This window comes from Spea bombifrons, chromosome 8 (assembly GCF_027358695.1).
Source record: "Spea bombifrons isolate aSpeBom1 chromosome 8, aSpeBom1.2.pri, whole genome shotgun sequence".
NCBI lineage: Eukaryota > Metazoa > Chordata > Amphibia > Anura > Pelobatidae > Spea > Spea bombifrons.
In genome coordinates, this window is record NC_071094.1 from 18,964,333 (window position 1) to 18,985,925 (window position 21,593).

The 21,593-nt window shown below is 43.8% G+C and overlaps 1 protein-coding gene across 1 annotated transcript in view; it reads right to left on the reverse strand.

Annotated features, from left to right (window-relative positions):
- LOC128503631 (gamma-aminobutyric acid receptor subunit alpha-3-like) overlaps positions 1–21,593 on the reverse strand; it is a 210,714-nt gene that overhangs the window by 185,073 nt on the left and 4,048 nt on the right. The window contains exon 2 of the mRNA XM_053473782.1: positions 6,046–6,157. Within this exon, the coding sequence (XP_053329757.1) occupies positions 6,046–6,131 (86 nt within the window). The 5' untranslated portion in view covers positions 6,132–6,157. The remainder of the gene's footprint in view (positions 1–6,045; positions 6,158–21,593) is intronic.

Consider the following 21,593-nt stretch of genomic DNA (forward strand, 5'->3'; position numbering starts at 1 on the left):
AAGAGGATAGCTACTCCACGTACAGACACCAGAAGATGGAGGGCTTTCTGTAGAAATCAGATCTGATGGGGGGTTGTTACTGTTGACAACAGGTGCGTTTTGGCCTATTGTCTATTATTGTAATTGACCTTCAATGCACATACATGCAGTGGCGTCTCCAGTTTTTCTATTTAGGGGGGCATATGGGGGGACAGGGACCAAAATAGGGGAGGGGCAATTATAAAATTCTACATATACACTATATATATATATATATATATATATATATATATATACTCCCATCCTCAAGAAACCCTGCTTTGATCCAAATTCCCCTGCTAACTACCGCCCCATATCACTACTTCCAGTAACATCCAAACTCTTAGAAAAACTAATCTACGACCGTCTAACCCACTTTCTGTCCTCAAACGTACGTATACAGACTGATGATCACTAGATCCCAAACTTTCACCTACAGCAATATCCCATAACAAACTTCCTTTTGTGAACACTAAATCTAATATGGCCTCCTTATGAGCTGGCTCCTTAACTACTTGTTTTAAAGACAATCCCACTGGGGAATATAGAATATCTGTATTCCTGGCACAACCAGTTACTTTGGTTTTCTAGTTCACATCAGAAAGATTAAATTCACCCATGGTTATATGACAACTTCAGTGTCATTTTAGCTATTTCCTCAATTAGTAGATTATGTAACTCTTCTACATATTCAGAGGTTCTATAAATCACACCTACATGAATTACTGTACTTTTTACCAAAATGTAATGTAACCCAAACTGACTATGTTCTCTTTGGTAACTGTTTTTTTTTTTGTTTGTTTGTTTGTTTTAGATTTTATGTTATCTTTCACATATGGTGCCTTCCCTGTCTTTTTAGTAAGAAATTTGAGAGATACAGAGAAAGATATATGCGAGAGATAATGAGGCGGGGAAGGGGAATAGATAGAGGGAAGGAGAATATAATGAGAATAATAGTGAGAAGCCACCAAACACGTTGCACCCATCCTGTTTTATCTTAATATAATACACATTTTGATTAAACATGGGTGGGTGGCAAGGTCTTTGAAGGCTTCTCAGATGGAACCTATGTGCTGCTGCCACTGACATTTCTTTCTTGAAATATGAGAAAAGAAAGGTTAAAAGTATTGCACATTATTCTTCAAATTGCTGCATTTATTTCTGGTCGAACACCAAACTACACCTCATTAGGTGTAGGCACCAACATGCAGTGGCACTAAGGTTAAGTTAAATACATAAATTAAAATAGTTTGACAGGGTCCCCTGCAGAAAACCCATTGTGGCTCTGATCTTGCAACCCATTTTTTACATCCAGATGTAAATGATGTAAGCCTTACTGGTCTGTAATTGCCCAAGTCTACCCTGCTACCTTTTTTTGTGAAGTGGTACCAAAATTGCCAAATTCTAATCCTCTGGAACTGCCCCTGCCAATAACAGCTAGTTAAGTAAGTCTGCTAACGGTTTTGCCGGGAAACTCTGAAATAACTTTGGGCGTATCCCATCAGGTCCCAAGGACTTGTCTGTTTTTACTATGGAGAGTTCAATTAGAACCTCTCTAAAGCACACGCTCTACATTTTTTCTTCTTTCTAACTAAGGTCCCTTTGCTTCATCTTCCTTCGCGAAAAACCGACCTGAGATATTTATTGAGGCAGTGGATCTTTGGCATTTTTTATTTGTATTTTATTTGTCTTTAACTCTTTCATGTTTCAAATCCTGTACATGTACAGGCTCAAGATGCAATGCATTTGTGACAATGCGCTGCTTGAAAATTGTAGTAAATGCTGCAAACGGTGGCTTCACAGCATCCACAAAAGCCCTAGTGAGGCTAGAAAAAGGATACTGTGGAGAAAAGCCCTCTTCCCCAAAAAATTGGCCAAACTGATCAACAAAGATGAATGCGTGCACTGAAAAAGCTACCAGCATCTGAAAAACCCTGGGGTGTCTATTTTTCAAAAATATGTGACTTGATGGGGTAAGTTCAATTAGCCGGCTTCAGAGATCTCCTGAATAGGACATGGGGCAGAATTTTCAACATGTCAAAATTCCAATTTGAAAAATGCAAAAGTGTACCCCAAACCTCGTCACTTTTAAGGATATGTCAATGTCTTTCTAAAATGTTCTTAATTTTGTTTTATACAATATCCCAATAACAACCATTTTAACTTAAAGTTTACTTCCAATATCCAGACTGAACAAATAGAATTTTAAGGGACAAAAACAGGTCTAACATATGAGATCAAACGTTTTATAAACTGCACTTCCAAAAATGTAGTTTATCTATTGGAATGCAAATGCGGTCTACAATACGTAGGAAGGACGATTAGACCTATGAAAGAAAGGATACTAGAACACCTGGGAAATATCAGGCATAAGAACGTGAAACATAGTGTCCCAAGACATTGCAATACATGCCCCATTTTTTCTTTCAAAACCATAAAAATTATAGGCATAGACTGGGTCCCTTCAAATTGGAGGGGTGGTGATTATGTGGAGAATCTGTCCACATGAGACAGAATGGATATTTAAATTTAAAACTATTAAAAAAGGGGGTCTCAATATGGAACTAGACATACTAGCCTTCATTTGATGAACAAGGTCCCTCATATAGCCCATCCTTCAAATAGGTCCATATGGTTGACACTAGCCTTTTACTTACCTTTAAAATGATCTTTATTTATATTCAAAGATTTGGAGTTCTTATCCCATAATTCATTAATGCTTATAATAATACCGTACTTACCTTGAGAGGCATCCACATACGAACAAGAATACACGTAAAAAATACACAACAACAACATTAGGAGAGTAAACATTTATTATTTAAGAAGGAACATTCGTTATCTCTTTCATAATAATTTACTTTCTTATTGTTTTTTTACCTGTTCTCATCCATCACTATTAAGATCTACAGGAATCATATAATAATTACTCCTTTAAGACATATGATCAATAGGCTGCCGGAAGAATACCGTTTAAAATTATGTCCTCCACATCTAACCTCTATCCTTTCCATAATTCTGCTTATACGTTGAAGCTCCACATGCCGGTGGAGCAGCGGTTTAGAATGAAGGAGACAGCAGTCCTTAACGCCGTGAGGAAGGGCAAAGCTGCACACCTTTGTGGGACGGCACGCAGAATGTAGAAGGCGGAACAGACAGCGTAGACGTTATCACGCCGGGAGGAGGAAGTAGAGGACAGAACACACACGTGAAAAAAAACGGAAGATGCGCCATACACATAAATGACGAGCGGATCATAAGACGGACAAACTCCTAAGGAAGCCACGGTGGCGAAACGCGTCAAGATACTAAGGAACTGTCTTTCCAGTAATTATTTATATTTTATACCAATTGATTTTATCTATTTTTTTACTTTTTCGGGACTTCAATACATACATTTTAAATAAATATTTATTGATACTCATGTATGTTGATTGTCCCTTATAAATTATTACATACTGGGCTTGGTCCCACAATAAATTTAGATATTTATTAACTCTTTGAAGAGAGGTTTCCAGTGGTTTGAGTGGTATAACAGGTCCTTCTACCAACCCCTTATTGTACCTGCACCCACCTATATATTTGGAGATATTGAGAAACACCAGAGGAACTAATCAAAAGATTCAGGTGAATCAGACCGTGGAGCTGCAGACTGACCCTGCAACAGACATCAAACGGAAATTATACCTGCATATCCACTGGATTTATTTACTGACTGAGCATATTCACTTAAGTGTAAGTGCATCTCACCTCCTTGAAATTACCACCCTATGGTTGTTTCTTGTGTGTTTCTTACATGCAAGCCACATACAGATCTTGAAGGTCCAGAACATCACAGACACATTGTGAGTGTAATGAGAGCTTTTTAAGATACAAGGTGTTACATTGATTTCTACAATATCAAGTTTCTATTTTGTTTTCTTATATATCTTTTTGGGTCCGATTTATACGAGCGCACTTAAGCGGAATCCATTTGTAAAATTTCAACAGTTGGAGAGTGTTGTTCAAGGTTGCAGCTGTATATCCGGCAAAAGGGAAGTACCCTATTTTTTCATATATCTTCTACACCATTCACAACTATACGAGCACTGGTTTTCACCTATATTTTGACATATCTCCTGCATTTGACCCGGCTTGTTTTGATTATCCTGTCCTCGCCTACTCCTGACCTCAGATCCGTGTAACGGCTACTCTTTTGCCAATTGCTACCTGTATCCTGCTCTGCTCCTGTAACCGGTGGATGATACCAAGTTCCTGCATTGCTGGTCCTCTAGCTGGGACACCAACAAACCCATGCATGGATGGTATCACTGTACTCAGAAGATGTTGCTGAACACATATTGGGGTGTTGTTTGGAAGTGACAGATACCAGGAGCTGTGTGTGTGTGTGTGTGTGTGTGTGTCAGAAAAAACAGAAAAATACTACCACAAACTTTTCACAGGCAGGTGGTAGTATTGGTGTATGAAAATAGTTAAAATACCCTGGGGTGGCTTGTTTCAAAAAATATATGGTTTGACAAGGTAAATTTGTCTGACTTCAAAGATTTAAAAATAGCACATGGGACAGTATGACTTGATTTGGAAAAAAAATGGTTTTGAAATAGCAAAACGCTACCTGTATGTATTGCCCTATAACTTGCAAAAACAAAAGAAAGAAAACTTCAAAACATTGGGTATTTCTAAACTCGGGGTGAATATTAGAATATATTTAGCATGTTTTTCAATGGAGTCCTCTTCCACTCCTCCATGACGACATCACGGAGCTGGTGGATGTTAGAGACCTTGCGCTCCCCCACCTTCTGTTTGAGGATGCCCCGCAGATGCTCAATAGGGTTTAGGTCTGGAGACATGCTTGGCTAGTCTATCACCTTTACCCTCAGCTTCTTTAGCAAGGCAGTGGTCGTCTTGGAGGTGTGTTTGGGGTTGTTATAATGTTGGAATACCACCCATGCTCTGCTTCAGTACACAGTACATGTTGGCATCCATGGTTCCCTCAATGAACTGTAGCTCCCCAGTACCAGCAGCACTCAGGTAGGCCCAGACCATGACACTCCCACCACAATGCTTGACTGTAGGCAAGACACACTTGTCTTTTTACTCCTCACCTGGTTGCCGCCACACACGCTTGACACCATCTGAACCAAATATGTTTATCTTGGTCTCATCGGACGAAAGGACATGGTTCCAGTAATGTTAGCCTGCAAGCAGATTGTTGAAGACATTCTTGTGCATCATCTTTAGAAGAGGCTTCCGTCTGGGACGATAGCTATGCAGACCAATTTGATGCAGTGTGTGGCGTATAGTCTGAGCACTGACAGGCTGACCCCCCCCACCCCTTCAACCTCTGCAGCAATGCTGGCAGCACTCATATGTCTATTTCCCAAAGACCAAAGAACCTCTGGATACGACACTGAGCACGTGCACTCAACTTCTTTGGTCGACCATGGTGAGGCCTGTTCTGAGTGGAACCTGTCCTGTGAAACCACTGAATGGTCTTGCCTACCATGCTGCTCAGTTTCAGGGTCTTGACAAACTTATTATAGCCTAGGCCATCTTTACGTAGAGCAACAATTCTTTTTTTTTCAGATCCTTGGAGAGTTCTTTGCCATAAGGTGCCATGTTGAACTTCCAGTGACCAGTATGAGAGAGTGTGAGAGCAATAACACCAATTTTAACACACCTGCTCCCCATTCACACCTGAGACCTTGTAACACTAACGAGGCACATGACACCGGGGAGGGGGCTAATTGGGCCCAATTTGGACATTTCCACTTAGGGGTGTACTCACTTTTGTTGCCAAGGTTTAGACATTAATGGCTGTGTGTTGAGTTATTTTGAGGGGACAGCAAATGTACACTGTTATACAGGATGTACAATCACTACTACTGCCTTTCTAAAATAGTTTTAGTGTGGTGCAGAATAACTTCTGTTTTTACATTAAACCACACTGATGATCGCTGGAGCCGAAACACTCTTCTACATTGACATCCAAAATCAAATTTGTAAATGTATGTTCTCAAATCTCACCCTTTGCCAGACGGCAGCAGACAGATCATCAGAATTCCTAGAGTAACCAAGGATATCAAAGGAGTGTCTTTTTTCCACTGTGCCATGATTAAAAGAGTTATACCTGCAAAACCTGTGGGAAAAGAAAAAAAACAAGACCACATTTAATATATGTTTTAAATGCATAGAGCGGTTTACTGTATAGTCCAAAATTCTATAATGACAAGCAGCACTGCTGTCATTTCCCAGCTCTAGTGGATTTGTGGCCCATTCCCCTTTCATTAGAGGTATCTGCATATTTAAAGTACATCAATTTCTAAAAATTAGTTTGTTAGGATCGATGGAGATTTAAATCAGCAACCCTGCATATGGTAGGTCAGGGCTTGACATATTTCTTTTGAATCTAGGAGCCAGCTAAAAAAAGTTAGGAGCCAGGAATTTTTGTTAAACCAAGTTTTATTTTCAACAACAAAAATTAATGATGTCCCAAGGGAGTCCCCCCCCCTCTCCCTTAAATATAGGTCCACTTTCCTCGAACGCCTATTTTTTTTTTTTTAATACTTACATTTTCGTTTTTCTTTTTTCCCCCCACTCTACTCCGACGTGAAGATCCTCTCCCCGTCACAAGGAACTCTTCTGTGAGCATACCCCCTTGAGCGTCACGTCTTGAAAGGGGCGGGCCTCACTGAGGCACTGCCACTCAGCAGCCCGGTGTGTGCAAGCCGACCGGCTAAAAAAAATTAAGTGGACCTGGTGGGCAGGTCCGTGGGCCAACAGTCCAAAGTTGAGGTGGTAAGACCGCCGTGTGTGCACGCCGGCCGCTTTAATTTTTTTAGGCGGACGGCTTGCTCACACCGTGCTGCACCATGAGCAGGGCACATTAAAGTCCGGCAGGCCGAATGTTGGACGCCCTGGTCAAGCCCTGGTATAAGGCATATCTGGGGGTATAATGCATATCTGGGGATATAAGGCATATCTGGGAGGCAGCTTGGCTCAGATGTGCATAAAACAAGAAATTCATTTTTCTCAAAGATTTTTTTATTATTCAGCTCTTTGTTTTTCACTCAATTTATTCATTAAATTATTTTAAATAAACAAAAAAATTCAGTTTTTTTTATCTGATTAACCCCTTTCGTGATAAAGGCTGATTTCATTTTTTGTACCCTTCGTGATAATGGGCGTTTTAACATTTCCGCGCTACTCGTGTTTAGCTGTAGTTTTCTTCTTTCCCGTTTACTGAACCCACACAAGTTATATATTGCTTTTTTCAGAACAAGAAGGGCTTTCTTTAGATGACATTGTTTTAATTGTATCATATTATTTACTATTAAACAAAGTGTAAAATATGGTGAAATTTTTTAAAAAAAATGACTTTTTCTAAATTTTAGTTGAAAAATATTTTACCCATCTATAAAAAGTAATGAAAAAACCTGCTAAATAGATTCTATTATTTGTCCTGAGTTTAGAAATACCCAATGTTTTCTTTTGTTTTTTTTTGCTTTTTTCTGCACGTTATGGGGCAATAAGTACAGGTAGCGTTTTGCTATTTCAAAACCATTTTTTCCAAATCTGGTAATTCTTCCCCATGTGCCATTTCGGGTATCTTTGAAGCCGGCCAATGCAATTTACCCCATCAAATCATATATTTCTGAAAACTAGACATCCTAGGGTATTTCACATGCTAGTATTTTAACTCTTTCCATGCACTAATTCTACCACCAGTCTTTGTCAAACTTTGTGGCAGTCATGTTTTTGCATTTTATTTCCACACACGTTTTACTTCAGGTATGAATTAGCAGCTCCTGGTATATGTCACTGTCATAAACACCCCAATATGTGTTCAGCAACATCTGAGTACAGCAATACCCCACATGAATGGTTTTGCCTTGCTGTTTGGGAGAAAAGGGCCACATTTGGGGCATGCACATTTTTCAATGTTGAACTTTGGCACTTGGTGATCCACTGCCCATGCCCTATTGGGTACATCTTTGAGTCCGGCCATTTCAGTGTGCCCTATAAAACCATATATTTTTGAAAACTAGACACCCCAGGGTATTTCAAATGCTGGTATTTTAACTCTTTGCATGCACACATTTTACCACCAGCATTTTTTCAAAGTTTGCACTGGTATTTATTGTGTGTATTTTTCCACACACCTACTTTATGCATGAATTTACAGCTCCTGGTATATGTCGCTGTCACACGACACCCCAATATGTGTTCAGCAACATCTCCTGAGTACAGTGATACCCCACATGTATGGGTTTGTCTTTTTTGTGGGGAACTAAAAGGCCACATTTGGGACGTGTGCATTTTTCTAATTGGAAATTAGACGTGTGGTCATCCTTCCCCCGTGTTAATTGGGACATTGTTGAACCCGGCCAATTCAATTTACCCCATCAAATCATACATTTTTTAAAAGCAGACACCCCATGGGCATTTAACATGCCAGTAGCTTAACTCTTTCCATGAGAAAATTGTTTTAAGCTAATGTGCTAATTTTAGGACTTGCTCACAAATTTATTTTTTTATATATATTACCTTTTTTTGCCTTTTAATTTTTTTTTATTTTTATTTTTTTACATTTTTTGGAACTTGAAGGTGACATTAGTGGGAAATTTTTACATTTTACAGTTTTTTTTAAACAATAATAAAAAAATTATTTTATTTTTATTATTTATATTTATTTTACTAATCACACTGTGATTAGAAAGCTGGGCCCCATTGACTTGCACGGTTGAATGCAGTACCTGTATTCAACCTGCAAGTGGAGCCAGAAATCTCTAGAGGGTCTGGAGACCCTCTGGCTAATTTTTCCAACTTGATAGTTTTTTTTTTACAGGGAGGCCGCCATCTTGCGGCTGGCGAAAATCACTCGCAGTGGCAGCTGTGACCGTTCTCCAGCCAGCACATCTAATACCCATTACACCCAGCCACCAAACATCACAACCCACACCTATCACACTCAGCCACCACATGCCAACTCACTCCTATCACACCCAACCACCACACATCCCAACTTACTCCTATTACACCCAGACACTATCACACTCAGGCATCACGTATCAGACCCATTATACCCAGCTATTACACATTATCACTCCCAGACAGCTTCTTTCTTCCTCCTCGTTACCTTGAGCAGAGCTAGAAACTCCAGATGATGCAAAACGGGGCGGGCCAGACAATTGGATGCAGGCCAGGAATGGAAAGGAAGGGGCGTGTCAAGACAGAGACACTCGGGGGTGTGGCTGGGAGAATGAGAGAGATGGTAGATGGCAAGATAGTCCTTCCCCTTTCTCTCTATTGGTCCCGGCTGCTGCAGGGGAAGCTCCGCCCTTTTGAGTAAGTCTGTTGCCGGTTCCCTGTCACAAAAGCACGTTGGACGCCCCTGACCTAGGCACCAGGACAAAATTCTTAGTGGCCATGGAGACCTGGCACCTGGGATTTGTCGAGCCGTGATTTTATATATATATATATATATATATATATATATATATATATATATATATATATATATATATATATATATAAATCTTAGGGATGCACCAATACCAATACTGGTATCGGTGCCGATATACAGCAGTTGCAACTGCTCCGATGCCGAAACCGATACCTTGCCTCCAGGGCCGGACAGCAGACGGCATTCAAAAGAGCTCTTTTATAACTTCCAATATTCCACTCTGCCCCTCAGATATGCCTTATACCTTCCAAAGTGTCACTCGCCCCCTCATTTATGCCTTATACCTCCCTATATGCCACTGTGCACCCTGATATGCCACTCCGTCCCCAAAAATGCCCTATACCACCCAGAGATTCATTATACTCCCTGATTCACCACTCTGCCTCCCCAGGTATGCCATTCTGAAATTCATTATACCCCCCCATACATCACTATAACTCACCCATAAACCACTGTTCCTCCTCCCCCCTCCCATACACCACTCTGCCTCTCTCCCCCATACACCCCTCCGCCTCTCTCCCCGACTCCCTGGTGTCTTGTGAACCTCCGTTGCTGACAGGCACTTTCACTGGAGCTTCATAGAAGCGCATCGCACAGACCCCCACCAGCTGACAGAGAGGATGATCCAATGCAGGAGACCTGGATTCTCCTTTCTGTCAGCCGGTGGTGGTCTGCACGATGCACACAGACAGCCTCCGTTACTCCCCTTCACTTCACTTCCGCTGGGGCTTCTACGATGGTCATGTGATGCTGGCGCTGCATTGTAGAAGCCCCAGCGGAAGTGGACGGGAGAGGCGGAAGTTGTTAACTGAAAGTGCAGTTAGAGGTAAAGGGGGGGGGGCAAACTAAGGGGAATCAAAATCCTGGGGGCAGTGAAGATTATTAATGTATTGATTTATAAAAGTATGGTATCAGTGATATTCTCTGAATGATTAAAATCTCTGTAAGATCTGGATCCCTACAAGACTCTAATCATTTGAATCATTCGAATCTTTGAACGACTCTCTGACTCAATGAGCCATGGTTCCTCTGTGAATTAATGAGCTGTAACCTGAGCCCAGAGTCTGTGTCCGAGTGCTCTGCAGATGACTCACTCTAGGATCAGGTTACAACTGCAAGATTCACAGACTGAACTGCTACAAATGAATCGTTCCGGATGAATCGGTTCAGTAGACTGGTCACTAAAAAGAATCGGATCAAATGAACGATTCATTCATGATCAGGACATCACTACTTAGTGGAATAGATAGGCTGCCACTATGCCCACCCCAGATATGCTGCCACTCTGTTCCCCCAGATATGCTGTCACTCTGCCCACCCCCAAGATATGCTGCCACTCTGTTCCCCAGATATGCTGCCACTCCGCCCCCCCCGACATATACTGCCACTCTGACAAGGCAAGGGAGATTGTTAAAGCGCATCGTGCAGACATTAACCGGCTGGCTGTCAACTGCATGTCCCGGGCGTCGGGAGATACGAATTGCACATTCCTGTTCAAGCCCACGAATATAGGCCGCACCCTCACTTAAAAACTTAAAAAGTGCGGCCTATAGTCTGGCAAATACACACACATATATATATTGTGACAAAAGGTGTGGACTAAGTAGCAGCTCACCTGTGGTTGATTAATTAGCAGGCAGAGGGTAAAAGGAATTGAGCCTGATTCAGAGGGGGGGGGCATGTTACGCCAGCTAGGAGAGCTGATGAACTGAGGAGTGGTTTCTCTCTGCAAAGCTGTTTTGTCCTAAGCAAGCACTCAAGACTGTTATCCTGTGCTGCTTATCCCCTTAACCCCTTAAGGACAATAGGGGTTATTACTCGTAGTATATTGTGGGACAATGGCTATTTTAACATTTTTCGGTGTTCCTGTTTAGCTGTGATTTTCTTCTTTCTCATTTCGTGCTCCCACACATATTATATATGGTTTTTTTCAGGACAAACAGGGCTTTCTTTAGATACCATTAATTTTATCATATCATCTAATTTACTATAAAAAAATGATAAAATATGGGGATTTTTTGTTAAAAAATTACTTTTTCTCACTTTTTAAACAAAAAACTTTTACTCATCTGCAAAAACGAATGAAAAAACCTGCTAAATAGATTCTACTATTTGTCCTGAGTTTAGAAATACCCAATGTTTTTATGTTTTTTTTGCTTTTTTCTGCACGTTATGGGGCAATAAGTACAGGTAGCGTTTTGCTATTTCAAAACCTTTTTTTCCAAATCTGGTAATTCTTCCCCCCATGTGCCATTTCGGGTATCTTTGAAGCCGGCCAATGCAATTTACCCCATCAAGTCATATATTTTTAAAAACTAGACACCCCAAGGTATTTCACATGCTGGTAATTTAACCCTTTCCATGCACTAATTTTACCACCAGCCTTTGTGAAACTTTATGGTAGTACATTTTTTGTATTTTTTTCACACACGTTGTACTTCAGGTATAAATTTATCGCTCCTGGTATATGTCCGTGTCAAACAACACCCCAATATGTGTTCAGTAACATCTCCTGAGCGCAGTGATACCCCACATGCATGGGTTTGTTGGGTTATTTGGGAGGTAAAAGGCCGCCTTTGTGAGGTGTGTATTTTTTGGCCATTTAGACATCTGATCCTACTGCCCCCATGTCCCATATTTGGGACACCTTTGAACCCGGCCAATTCAATTTATCCCATCCACTCATGCATTTTTTAATACGAGACACCCTATGGGCATTTGTAATGCCAATATTTTAACTCTTTCCATGCTGGAATTTCTGTAAAGATAAAGAATTTTAGGACTTGCTTATTAATTTTTTTTTTTTTTTTTGGTGACAGTGGGGATTTTTATATGTTACCATATTATTTTAATTTTTTTTAAACATTTTTTAAAAAAAAATTTTTTAAATTGTTTTTTAATTTTTTTTTTTTTTTACTAATCACTCATTAGTGAGCTGGGCTCCATTGACCTTGCATGGTTGGATGCAGTACCTGGATAGACCCTCTATGAACTCATATCTATTGTTGATGCCATCCTGTGAATGACCGCAACGTCATTTACAGGATGGCACTTGTGGTTGCTCTTCGGAGCAATCACAAGGTGATCGGGGTAGGGGGGTAGTGTTACTGACATGCCTCGATATCGATGCATGTCATTAACACCGTTTATGCTTAGGAAGCGATTCAGATCGCTTCCTAAGCTGTTTTAGCCGGGCGCCGCCGCGATCTTTCATGATCGGTGTGGCGGCGGCCATTTTTCTTCCGGGGAGGGCTGCCAAGGGCTGCCCTCCCCGGATCCACGGTCAGCCTCACTTGGGAGGCTTCCGTGGATGCTGCAAAGCCGCCGATCGCGGCGAAAACGCCGCAGTCGCGGCAATGCAGCTATTTAACGGCAGCCCGTACATGTACGGGCATTGTCGTTATCTCGTTGCACGGCAACCCCGTACATGTACGGGGATTGTCGTTAAGGGGTTAAGGACCGTGCTCATTTTTCATTTTGTACCCTGTGGGACCGAGGCTGTTTTGACACTTTTGTGGTGCTTGTGTTAAGCTGTAATTTTCTCCTCACCCATTTAGTGTACCCACATAAGTTATATATTGTTTTTTTCAGGACAAGATGGGCTTTCTTCAGATACCATTATTTAGATCGTATCATCTTATTTACTATAAAAAAAAATAAAAAAACATGGTGGAAAATTGAAAAAAAAACACATTTTATGACTTTTATTTGAAAAATCTTTTACTCACCTAAAAAAGCAAGTAAAAAAACTAGCTAAATAGATTCTACTACTTGTCCTGAGTTTAGAGATACCCAATGTTTTTATGTTTTTTTGCAGTTTTTTTGTAAGTTATAGGGCAATAAGTACAAGCAGCGTTTTATGATTTCCAAATCTTTTTTAACAAATCTGGTCAGTCTGCCTCCATCTCCTCTTTGGAACATCTTTGAAGCCGGTTAACTCAATTTAACCCATTCAAACCATATATTTTTGAAAACTAGACACCCCAGGGTATTCCAAATGCTGTTATTTTAACCCTTTCCATGCACCAATTATAGAACTACACTTTGTCAAACTTTGTAATAGTAATTTTTTTTTTTTCCACACAAATTGTACTTTAGTTATAGATATACAGGTCCTGGTATATGTCACTGTCTAACAACACCCCAATGTGTGTTCAGGAACATCTCCTGAGTGCAGTGATACCCGACATGCATGGGTTTGTCGGGTTGTTTCAGATTTAAAATGCCACATTTGGGAAGTGCGCTTTTTTTCTCCATTTTGGTCAGTCTGTACCTATGCCCTATCTTTGAGCTAGGCCACTCCAATTTACCCCATCAGCCATTTTTTTTTTATATTAGACACCCCTTGGGTATTTGAAGTGCTTTTATTTTAACTCTTTGTTGAGATTTTTGAGAAATTTTAGCACTTGCTCAAAATAATAAACTTTATTTTTTAATTTAATTTTTTTTAATACTTTTTTTATATTTTTTTACACATTTTGCTGGTACTGGATGGTTCATCTAGTGACATCACTGCATAATTATTTTTAAATGTTAGCACATTTTTTTTTATTTTTTTTTTCCATTTTTTATTATTATTATTTTTTTTTTTATATATTTTACCAATCACATAGTGATTAGAAAGCTGGGCTCCATTGACTTGCATGGTTGAATGCTGTACCTGTATTCAACCAGCAAGTGGAGCCAGTTCTCTAGAGGGTCTGGAGACCATCTAGCAAACTTTTCACCTTTATTGTTTTATTTCCCGGGCCGCCGCCATCTTGCGGATGGCGAAGATCACCGGCAGCTGCGGCTGTGACCGCTCTCCGGAGCGGTCACAGCCCACCCAGAGGTAAGTGTTTGGTGTCGCTGGATGCCTCCTGATCGAGGCATTCCAGCGACACCATTTAAGTTTAGGAGGCGATCGTTGATCGCCTCCTAAACGCTTTTAAAACGGGTGTCCGCCGCCATACAATGTATGGCGGCTGTTGACGCCCCGGGGAGGGGCCAGACATGGCCCCCGATGCCGATCTCGGCCTTGCTGAATGCCTCGACATCGAGGCATTGCAGCAAGGCCGTTTAAGCGAAGAAAGTGATCCTTGATCACTTTCTAAGCTTATTTAATTTTTTGACGGTTCAGGACCGTCAAAGGTCGTTTAGTGACCTTCTTGTCATGACGGTCCTGAACCGGCAAAGGTCACGAAGGGGTTATAACTGCTGCTGTTATTCCTGAAAAATAAACATTGAAACTGAGCTGGATGTGTCCTGGGCTTCATTTACCCTAGAAGACTGTGGTTACAACCAAGATCCTTGACAAAAATTCTACATTCTACTCTCCGATACGCTCAGACAGCCTCCCTTGCCGGCACTTTCCACGGGGGGAGTGCCGGCACAGGAGGTTGTCTAAGCACATCGCGCAGACGTTCACCGGCAGCGGCTATGCGCGTAAACCCCCGCTGCCGACACGTCTGCTTGGTGTGCTTTAACAATCTCCCTTGCCAGGAATTCCCATGGGGGGAGTCCCAGCAAGGGAGATTGTTAAAGCACATCGTGCAGACGTGCCGGCAGCGGAGGTTGTTTACGCTCGCCGGTGAACGTCTGTGCGGTAAGCTTTAACAATCCTCCTTACCAGTAGAATAGATGTCCCCTGCCGGCCCCGGGAGTCTGCACTGGTAAGTCTAGGAAAGGGGGGCACATCTCGGGGGGGGACACAGAGTGGCAGCATATCTCGGGGGGGAGGGGGACACAGAGTGGCAGTGTGTGTAAAGGCAGGGGTGTGTGGTGAGGGCAGTGTATAAATGTGTATGTATGGACAGGCGTATGTTAGTATGTGTGGAGATATATATATGTGTGTGTGTAAGGGCAGTGTATGTATATATGTATGTATGTATGTATACGTCTGTGTATGGGCAGTATATGTGTATATGTGTGTTTGTAAGATGGTGTGTACGTGTATATGTGTGTAAAGGAAGGGGTGTGTGAGGGCAGTGTATGTCTATACATGTGTGTGTGGACAGGCATATGTTAGGGAGAGCTGACCCACCCAATCCAAGCAGGCTTTGTATACAACAACCAGCCAATCACCAGTAAGGTACATTGCTTGCCGTGATTGGCTGGTTGTTGTATACTGGGTAGAGGGGTAGTCTTATACGGCGAGTATAGCCCAAACTCTATATTTTAACTGGAAAAGTTGGGGGTCGTCTTATACGCCGGAAAATACGGTATGTGTGTGTATATATATATATATATATATATATATATCTCTTATCGGCTCGAATAAAGGCCGCACCCTAAAAGTTAGGTGCTTTTTTAAAGAAAAAAAATTTCTGCCCCCCCGAGATATGCTGCCACTCTATCCCCCCCGAGATATGCTGCCACTCTATCCCCCCCCAGATATGCTGCTACTCTATCCCCCCCGAGATATGCTGCCACTCTTTCCCCCCCCCGAGATATGCTGCCACTCTATCCCCCCCGAGATATGCTGCCACTCTTTCCCCCCCCCGAGATATGCTGCCACTCTACCCCCCTCATATATGCTGCCACTCTGTCCCCAAGATGTCCCCCCCCCTCCCGCCAGACTTACCGGTGCAGACTCCACAGGTTCTTGCGGGGCACATCTACGTATAACGCGTATTCAACTTCCGGTGCCGGCACTTCCACCGTGGGAAGTACCGGCAAGGAAGATTGTTAACGAACATTGCGCAGACGTTCACCGGCTGCGGCGATACAAACATAAACAGCCTTCGCTGCCGGCACGTCTGCACGATGTGCTTTAACAATCTCCCTTGCTGGAAATTCCCACGGGGGAAGTCCCGGCCGCTGCCGGTGAACGTCTGCACGATGCACTTAGACAACCTCCTGTGCCGGCACTCCCCTGTGGGAAGTGCTGGCAGGGGAGGCCGTGTGAGCGTATCAGAGAAGAGGATGCAGGTCCCCTGCACCGCTGCGGGGAATCTGTATCCTAACCCTGCTGCCTGCCCGGCGCCCGGAACCCGGATCTGAGGTGTGCCATGATCTTGATGGACGGTATGCCAAAAAGAGGTCAAAAGGTAAGCATTGCAAATATTCCAAAACTGCAACAAGGTGATCAGTCAACAACTTTACAAAAAGCTATACCAATTTCCACCTGCGGATCTGGGATGTACCTAGCATAACACCCAGAGTTCCATCTACCAAGATGCTTGATGACGTGGGCAGGCACCCCATTCTTAGCAGCAGCTGAAGCTGCGCCTACACGGAAGGAGTGAGCCAAGAAACTCTTAGGGTCGCAGATTAGCCAATAGGATACGTACATGCGTAATAAACTGTATGGTGGTAAGGGGTCTCTTCGGGAAAGGAAGCAGAGGACTATCTGGTGGTTTGTCCACTAAAGTGGATAACAGTAGGTCCAGAATTGCCACTGGACACCATTGATTCTGTGTAGCAAAAATCTTAATGAACACGCCCGGTCCTGTCTGACGTGTCTTGCAACGTCGCAAATGCAAGTGGTAACCCTGCGGCTGTCTGGTTAAATCGTTTCCTCAGCACAAGGGACTGACTGCCTGAGTAAGAAAACTTGCTGGGCCGCAGGAAACCATAAAAGGACAAAAATATGGCAGCCCTGAGCACCAAGCTCTGCAGTACCCCAAATGGAGAACTGCTGAGCAAGGAAGCCATCCCTTGAACCAGGGTACCAAAAATAGGCAACCTCATGCGCGATGGGCGGTGTAGTTTGTGCAACCAAGCGAGCGCCGCTTTGACTGGCCTAGAAGCAAACAACGAAGAAATGTCGCGGTCAGCTATAGCCCTAAAGTGCTGTATCCCCGCCAGATACAGTCTAATGGTACTTTAGGACAGGTTAAGGTCCGTGTGACAATAAGATATGACAGCTAGTATATACCGCATGTCACTAGAGTCCTGGCCGGGATATAAATCCTGTAATCTAGCAAAGGTATTCCAGGCCGTGGTATAAGCCTTCTAGTATTATGGGACAGGGAGCTGTCGATAAGGGCAAGGGCAACGTTCATATGCACTTCAATCCATGGTGAACTGGGAGAAGTGCGATGCAGGCGTGGGTAAGGGGTCTGCTGCTGGATTCTGTAAAAAGAACATACGGAAATTAGCTCGGGAGAGGGCATCAGCTGCCGAGTTTAACACTCCTGGTATGTTAGCGCCCAGGAAATGAAAATGATGATGCAGAGATAACCACGCGAGCCTACGCAAAAAAGACATGACCGACAGTGACATAAGCTGCTGCTTAATAGTACAGGCAGTTTCAGGGTGCGCCCTATAGCAAATGAAACACACGTGAAGCAACCGACACTGCGCTAGTTGCATACTACAAGGTTAAAAATATCGCAAATCTGAGCCTTCCCTAAATAACGAATGGGCCTGCCCAACTTATCCAGCAGGGGTGTCGCTGAAGAGGATGGCTGAAGCTACGCCCCTCCCCTATCCAAGCTGGTAGAAGCTGCCAGAGCAGCTGTAGGACACCAGCTGAAGACTGGCAATTGGAGCAAAGCAGGGCCTTAATGCCCGCCAAGTGTCTACAAAACAGCTCCATATCAAGCAAAGCCCAATCAGTAGTGCACTAGAACTGGAACTGGGAGAGAGCCGCTGCTGCTTTGGCCGAAAAGGAACAGTGATAGTCATAAAAACATGAACCCCCATACTTGTAACCCAGATCTACCACATTGTACAAATAGAGGTCCAGCTCTTCACACCTATCCCGGTGCACCGAGCAGAGCATATCCTTAAATAGACTAAACCAGGGCTTGACAAATCCCAGGCGCCTAGGTTTTGTCAGCCTCTTACATCCAGAAAAAATTGTGGATGTAAGAGGCTGAGTCACCACGCGGGGGTGCCGCTGCTGCTGTCTGCCCAGGAGTCTGGGCAGACAGTACAGCCACTCAGAGCCCGCCCCCGAGCCTGAGATCACTCCCACGGAGTGATCCTGTAGGCTGAAAACGCGGTGGCTGGAAAACCAGCAATCGTGTTTTTAGCTGCCACAGGCAGCTTCAGGGAAGGGGGTTGTGTGTTGATTGGGTCCCCACACAAGTGTGGCGACCTGGCCCAACACCCCCCAGCTGCCTGATCGCTCCATGAGAGCGACAGTGCAGCGTTAACCCCTTCAATGCCGTGATCGCGGCATTTAGGGGTTAATTCCCGTTTTGTACGGGGCTCTGCTGCTGGTGGTCTGCCTGGAAGCCCAGGCAGACCAGCAACAGCAAAAACGAGCCCCTACAAGCCCTTTGATGATTCCTGTAGGCATGGAAGCCTACAGCAGTCATCAGAGACTCCCCCCTGCAATGGCTGGTCTATAGACCAGCAATTGCGTCCCAGCTGCCAGAGGCAGCTTCAGGGACATTGGGAGAGGGTTCTTCGGTCTCCACATGAGTGTGGGGACCTGACCAAACATCCCCCAGCTGCCTGATCGCTCCATGAGAGCGACAGTGCAGCGTTAACCCCTTCAATGCCGCGATCGCTGCATTTAGGGGTTAATTCCCGTTTTGTACGGGGCTCTGCTGCTGGTGGTCTGCCTGGAAGCCCAGGCAGACCAGCAACAGCAAAAACGAGCCCCCACAAGCCCTTTGATGATTCCTGTAGGCATGGAAGCCTACAGCAGTCATCAGAGAGACTCCCCCTGCAATGGCTGGTCTATAGACCAGCAATTGAGTCCCAGCTGCCAGAGGCAGCTTCAGGGACAGGGGGAGAGGGTTCTTTGGTCTCCCCATGAGTGTGGAGACCAGCCCCAACACCCCCCTGCTGCCTGATCGCTCCATGAGAGCGACAGTGCAGCGTTAACCCCTTCAATGCCACAATTGTGTATGACACATTCATGGCATTGGAGGAGTTAACATTTGGGGACTAAATATCAGTCAATGCTTTGCTCCAATAAAATAAATAAACAGCACTGACCTGAAAGTCCAGGGTGCTTCCAGGTCAAACGCTGTGAGTTTAGTAAGTGGGCTGATGATGATCAGATCACTCCTAACCAACTGTTAGTTTAAAAAAAAATCCTGGCTCCTAACTTTTTTACCTGGCGCCTAGAGTCACAACAAATTTGTCAAGCCCTGGACTAAACGTCAGAACCAACTCAGGGATAGAGAGTTTCCTGTTCAATCTGAGATCCTTAGACTTAAGAACCACTGACACATCCCTGCAAGCATACGACTAATTGTCAGCAACACCATGCGTGGTGATCGAAAGAGAAGCAAGATTAACATCTTTGCCTTCCAAGATGTCCCTCCTAATACTAGCCGACACAAAAATGACAGCAGGGTTAGTGGGGCCCGTACCTAAAGGCGGAGAGGCTGCCGACTGTAGGATAGGACCAGACTGCGCGACATGGGTGGCCAGTATTCGACTACTGGTGTTCATTCTCTCCAAAGCTTCCGTACGTTGTTGAAGCTGAAGCATAAAGGTACAGAGAGAATACAACACTTAACGAATCTGGACTAGCAAGGTATTAACGGACTGGAGAGACACAGCCTCCAAGGTTGAGGCTTGTGCTGCAGTGGGAAACAAAAGTCTGAATAGTTCAGCCTTCCTGGCCGCGGCTGAGTAAGCTATCCCCCGTTTCTGTCACTCCGCTGCAAGCTTGGGAATAGTCCAGGCCCTGAAGGACTGATTGCTACCCCTGTCAGACCCTCTGGCGGGAGTCTCAGGAACGGAGTCCAAATCTTGAGGGTCCGAGACATGACGGCTGGGAGAAAACAAATGGTTAAACTGCGGTCACTATGAGAAAATACAGTAGTGGAGAAGGGGGAGGGAGTGGTGACCACCTGGACAGAGCCTAGAACGAGGTGGGACCCCCACGACCGTATGGTAACAAGCTGGACATGGCGCTACCTAGGGGAAGTGTACGTGCGAGGGCCCGGTATGCCGACTCGATCCATGTGGACTGGATGGATCAATTAAAAACGAAGAGTCTAGGCATACAAGTCTGAAAGACATGTCAGATTTTGATTACAAAGGCGGAGGATACCTGTGGCGAGAATCGGCTAATAATAATCTCGGCCTAGTTTGGTTCAAGTGGACGAGTGAGAATGTTATGAGTATTGCACATGTGACGTATGTAGTACGGGCGAGTAGACTGGACGCCAGTCAATAAAAAAACAAAGTCTCAGCCCGTATGGACCCATAGACGTGATAGGTCTGGAACAACAGGAACATAGAAATATAGAAAGTGACGGTAGATAAGCACCAGTAGGCCTATCCAGTCTGCCCAACCTCTGAATATTACCTTTAGTACCTACCCGTATTGTATATCCAGCTTGGCTTTATGCCTATCCAATGCTTGCTTAAATGCCTTACTGTATTAACATCTACCACTTCTGCTGGAAGGCAATTCCATGCGGCCACTACCCTTCCGTAAAGTAATATTGCCCAATGATACCATTAAACCCTTTAAACTGGAGCTCGCCTACCCTGACTACAATGGAAGGTGTAGGTACAGAACTGGCATGTGTGATGGTAGAAGAATATGAAGCCACGGTAGGCTATGTAAGGTATGTGCAAGCAGAACAACTCACAAAGGTTTATAACGGACAACGATGGAAACCGTATAATATAGCAGCCACCCCCGCCCCCCAAGAACCTAAAACAACATAAAATATCTATGCACATATATGTGCCAAAGTACACAACCAGCAGTGAAGCATAAATTGGATCGGTAGCAGAAGTTGGAGCACCAAGGGTTAAAAGCCATTCTAACACTAAACCAACAGCCAATCCGACATAAAGAGTGGACAAACCAGCGTTTGTCTGTGTACCTGGTAGCTGAAAGAGTTATTGAGCAACGTAACATGAAGGATACTGGAACAACGCTAACAGAGCTGACTGTGTACATGGCTGCCCGCCAGAGCTGTAGGGGGGTTAAGTAGTACCCCAGACTCCGCCCACAAATACGGCCATTGCCATAGCCTCTAACATATATATATATATATATATATATATATAAATATATACACACACACACAGATATACCGTATTGGCTCGGATATAGGCCGGCCCCGTATATAGGCCGCACCCTAAAAGTTTGGTGCTTTTTTAAAGAAAAAGTTTTTGTTCTTTAAAAAAGCACCAAAAAACATGCTGCCACTCTGTCCTCTCCCCCCCCCGAGATATGCTGCCACTCTGTCCTCTCCCC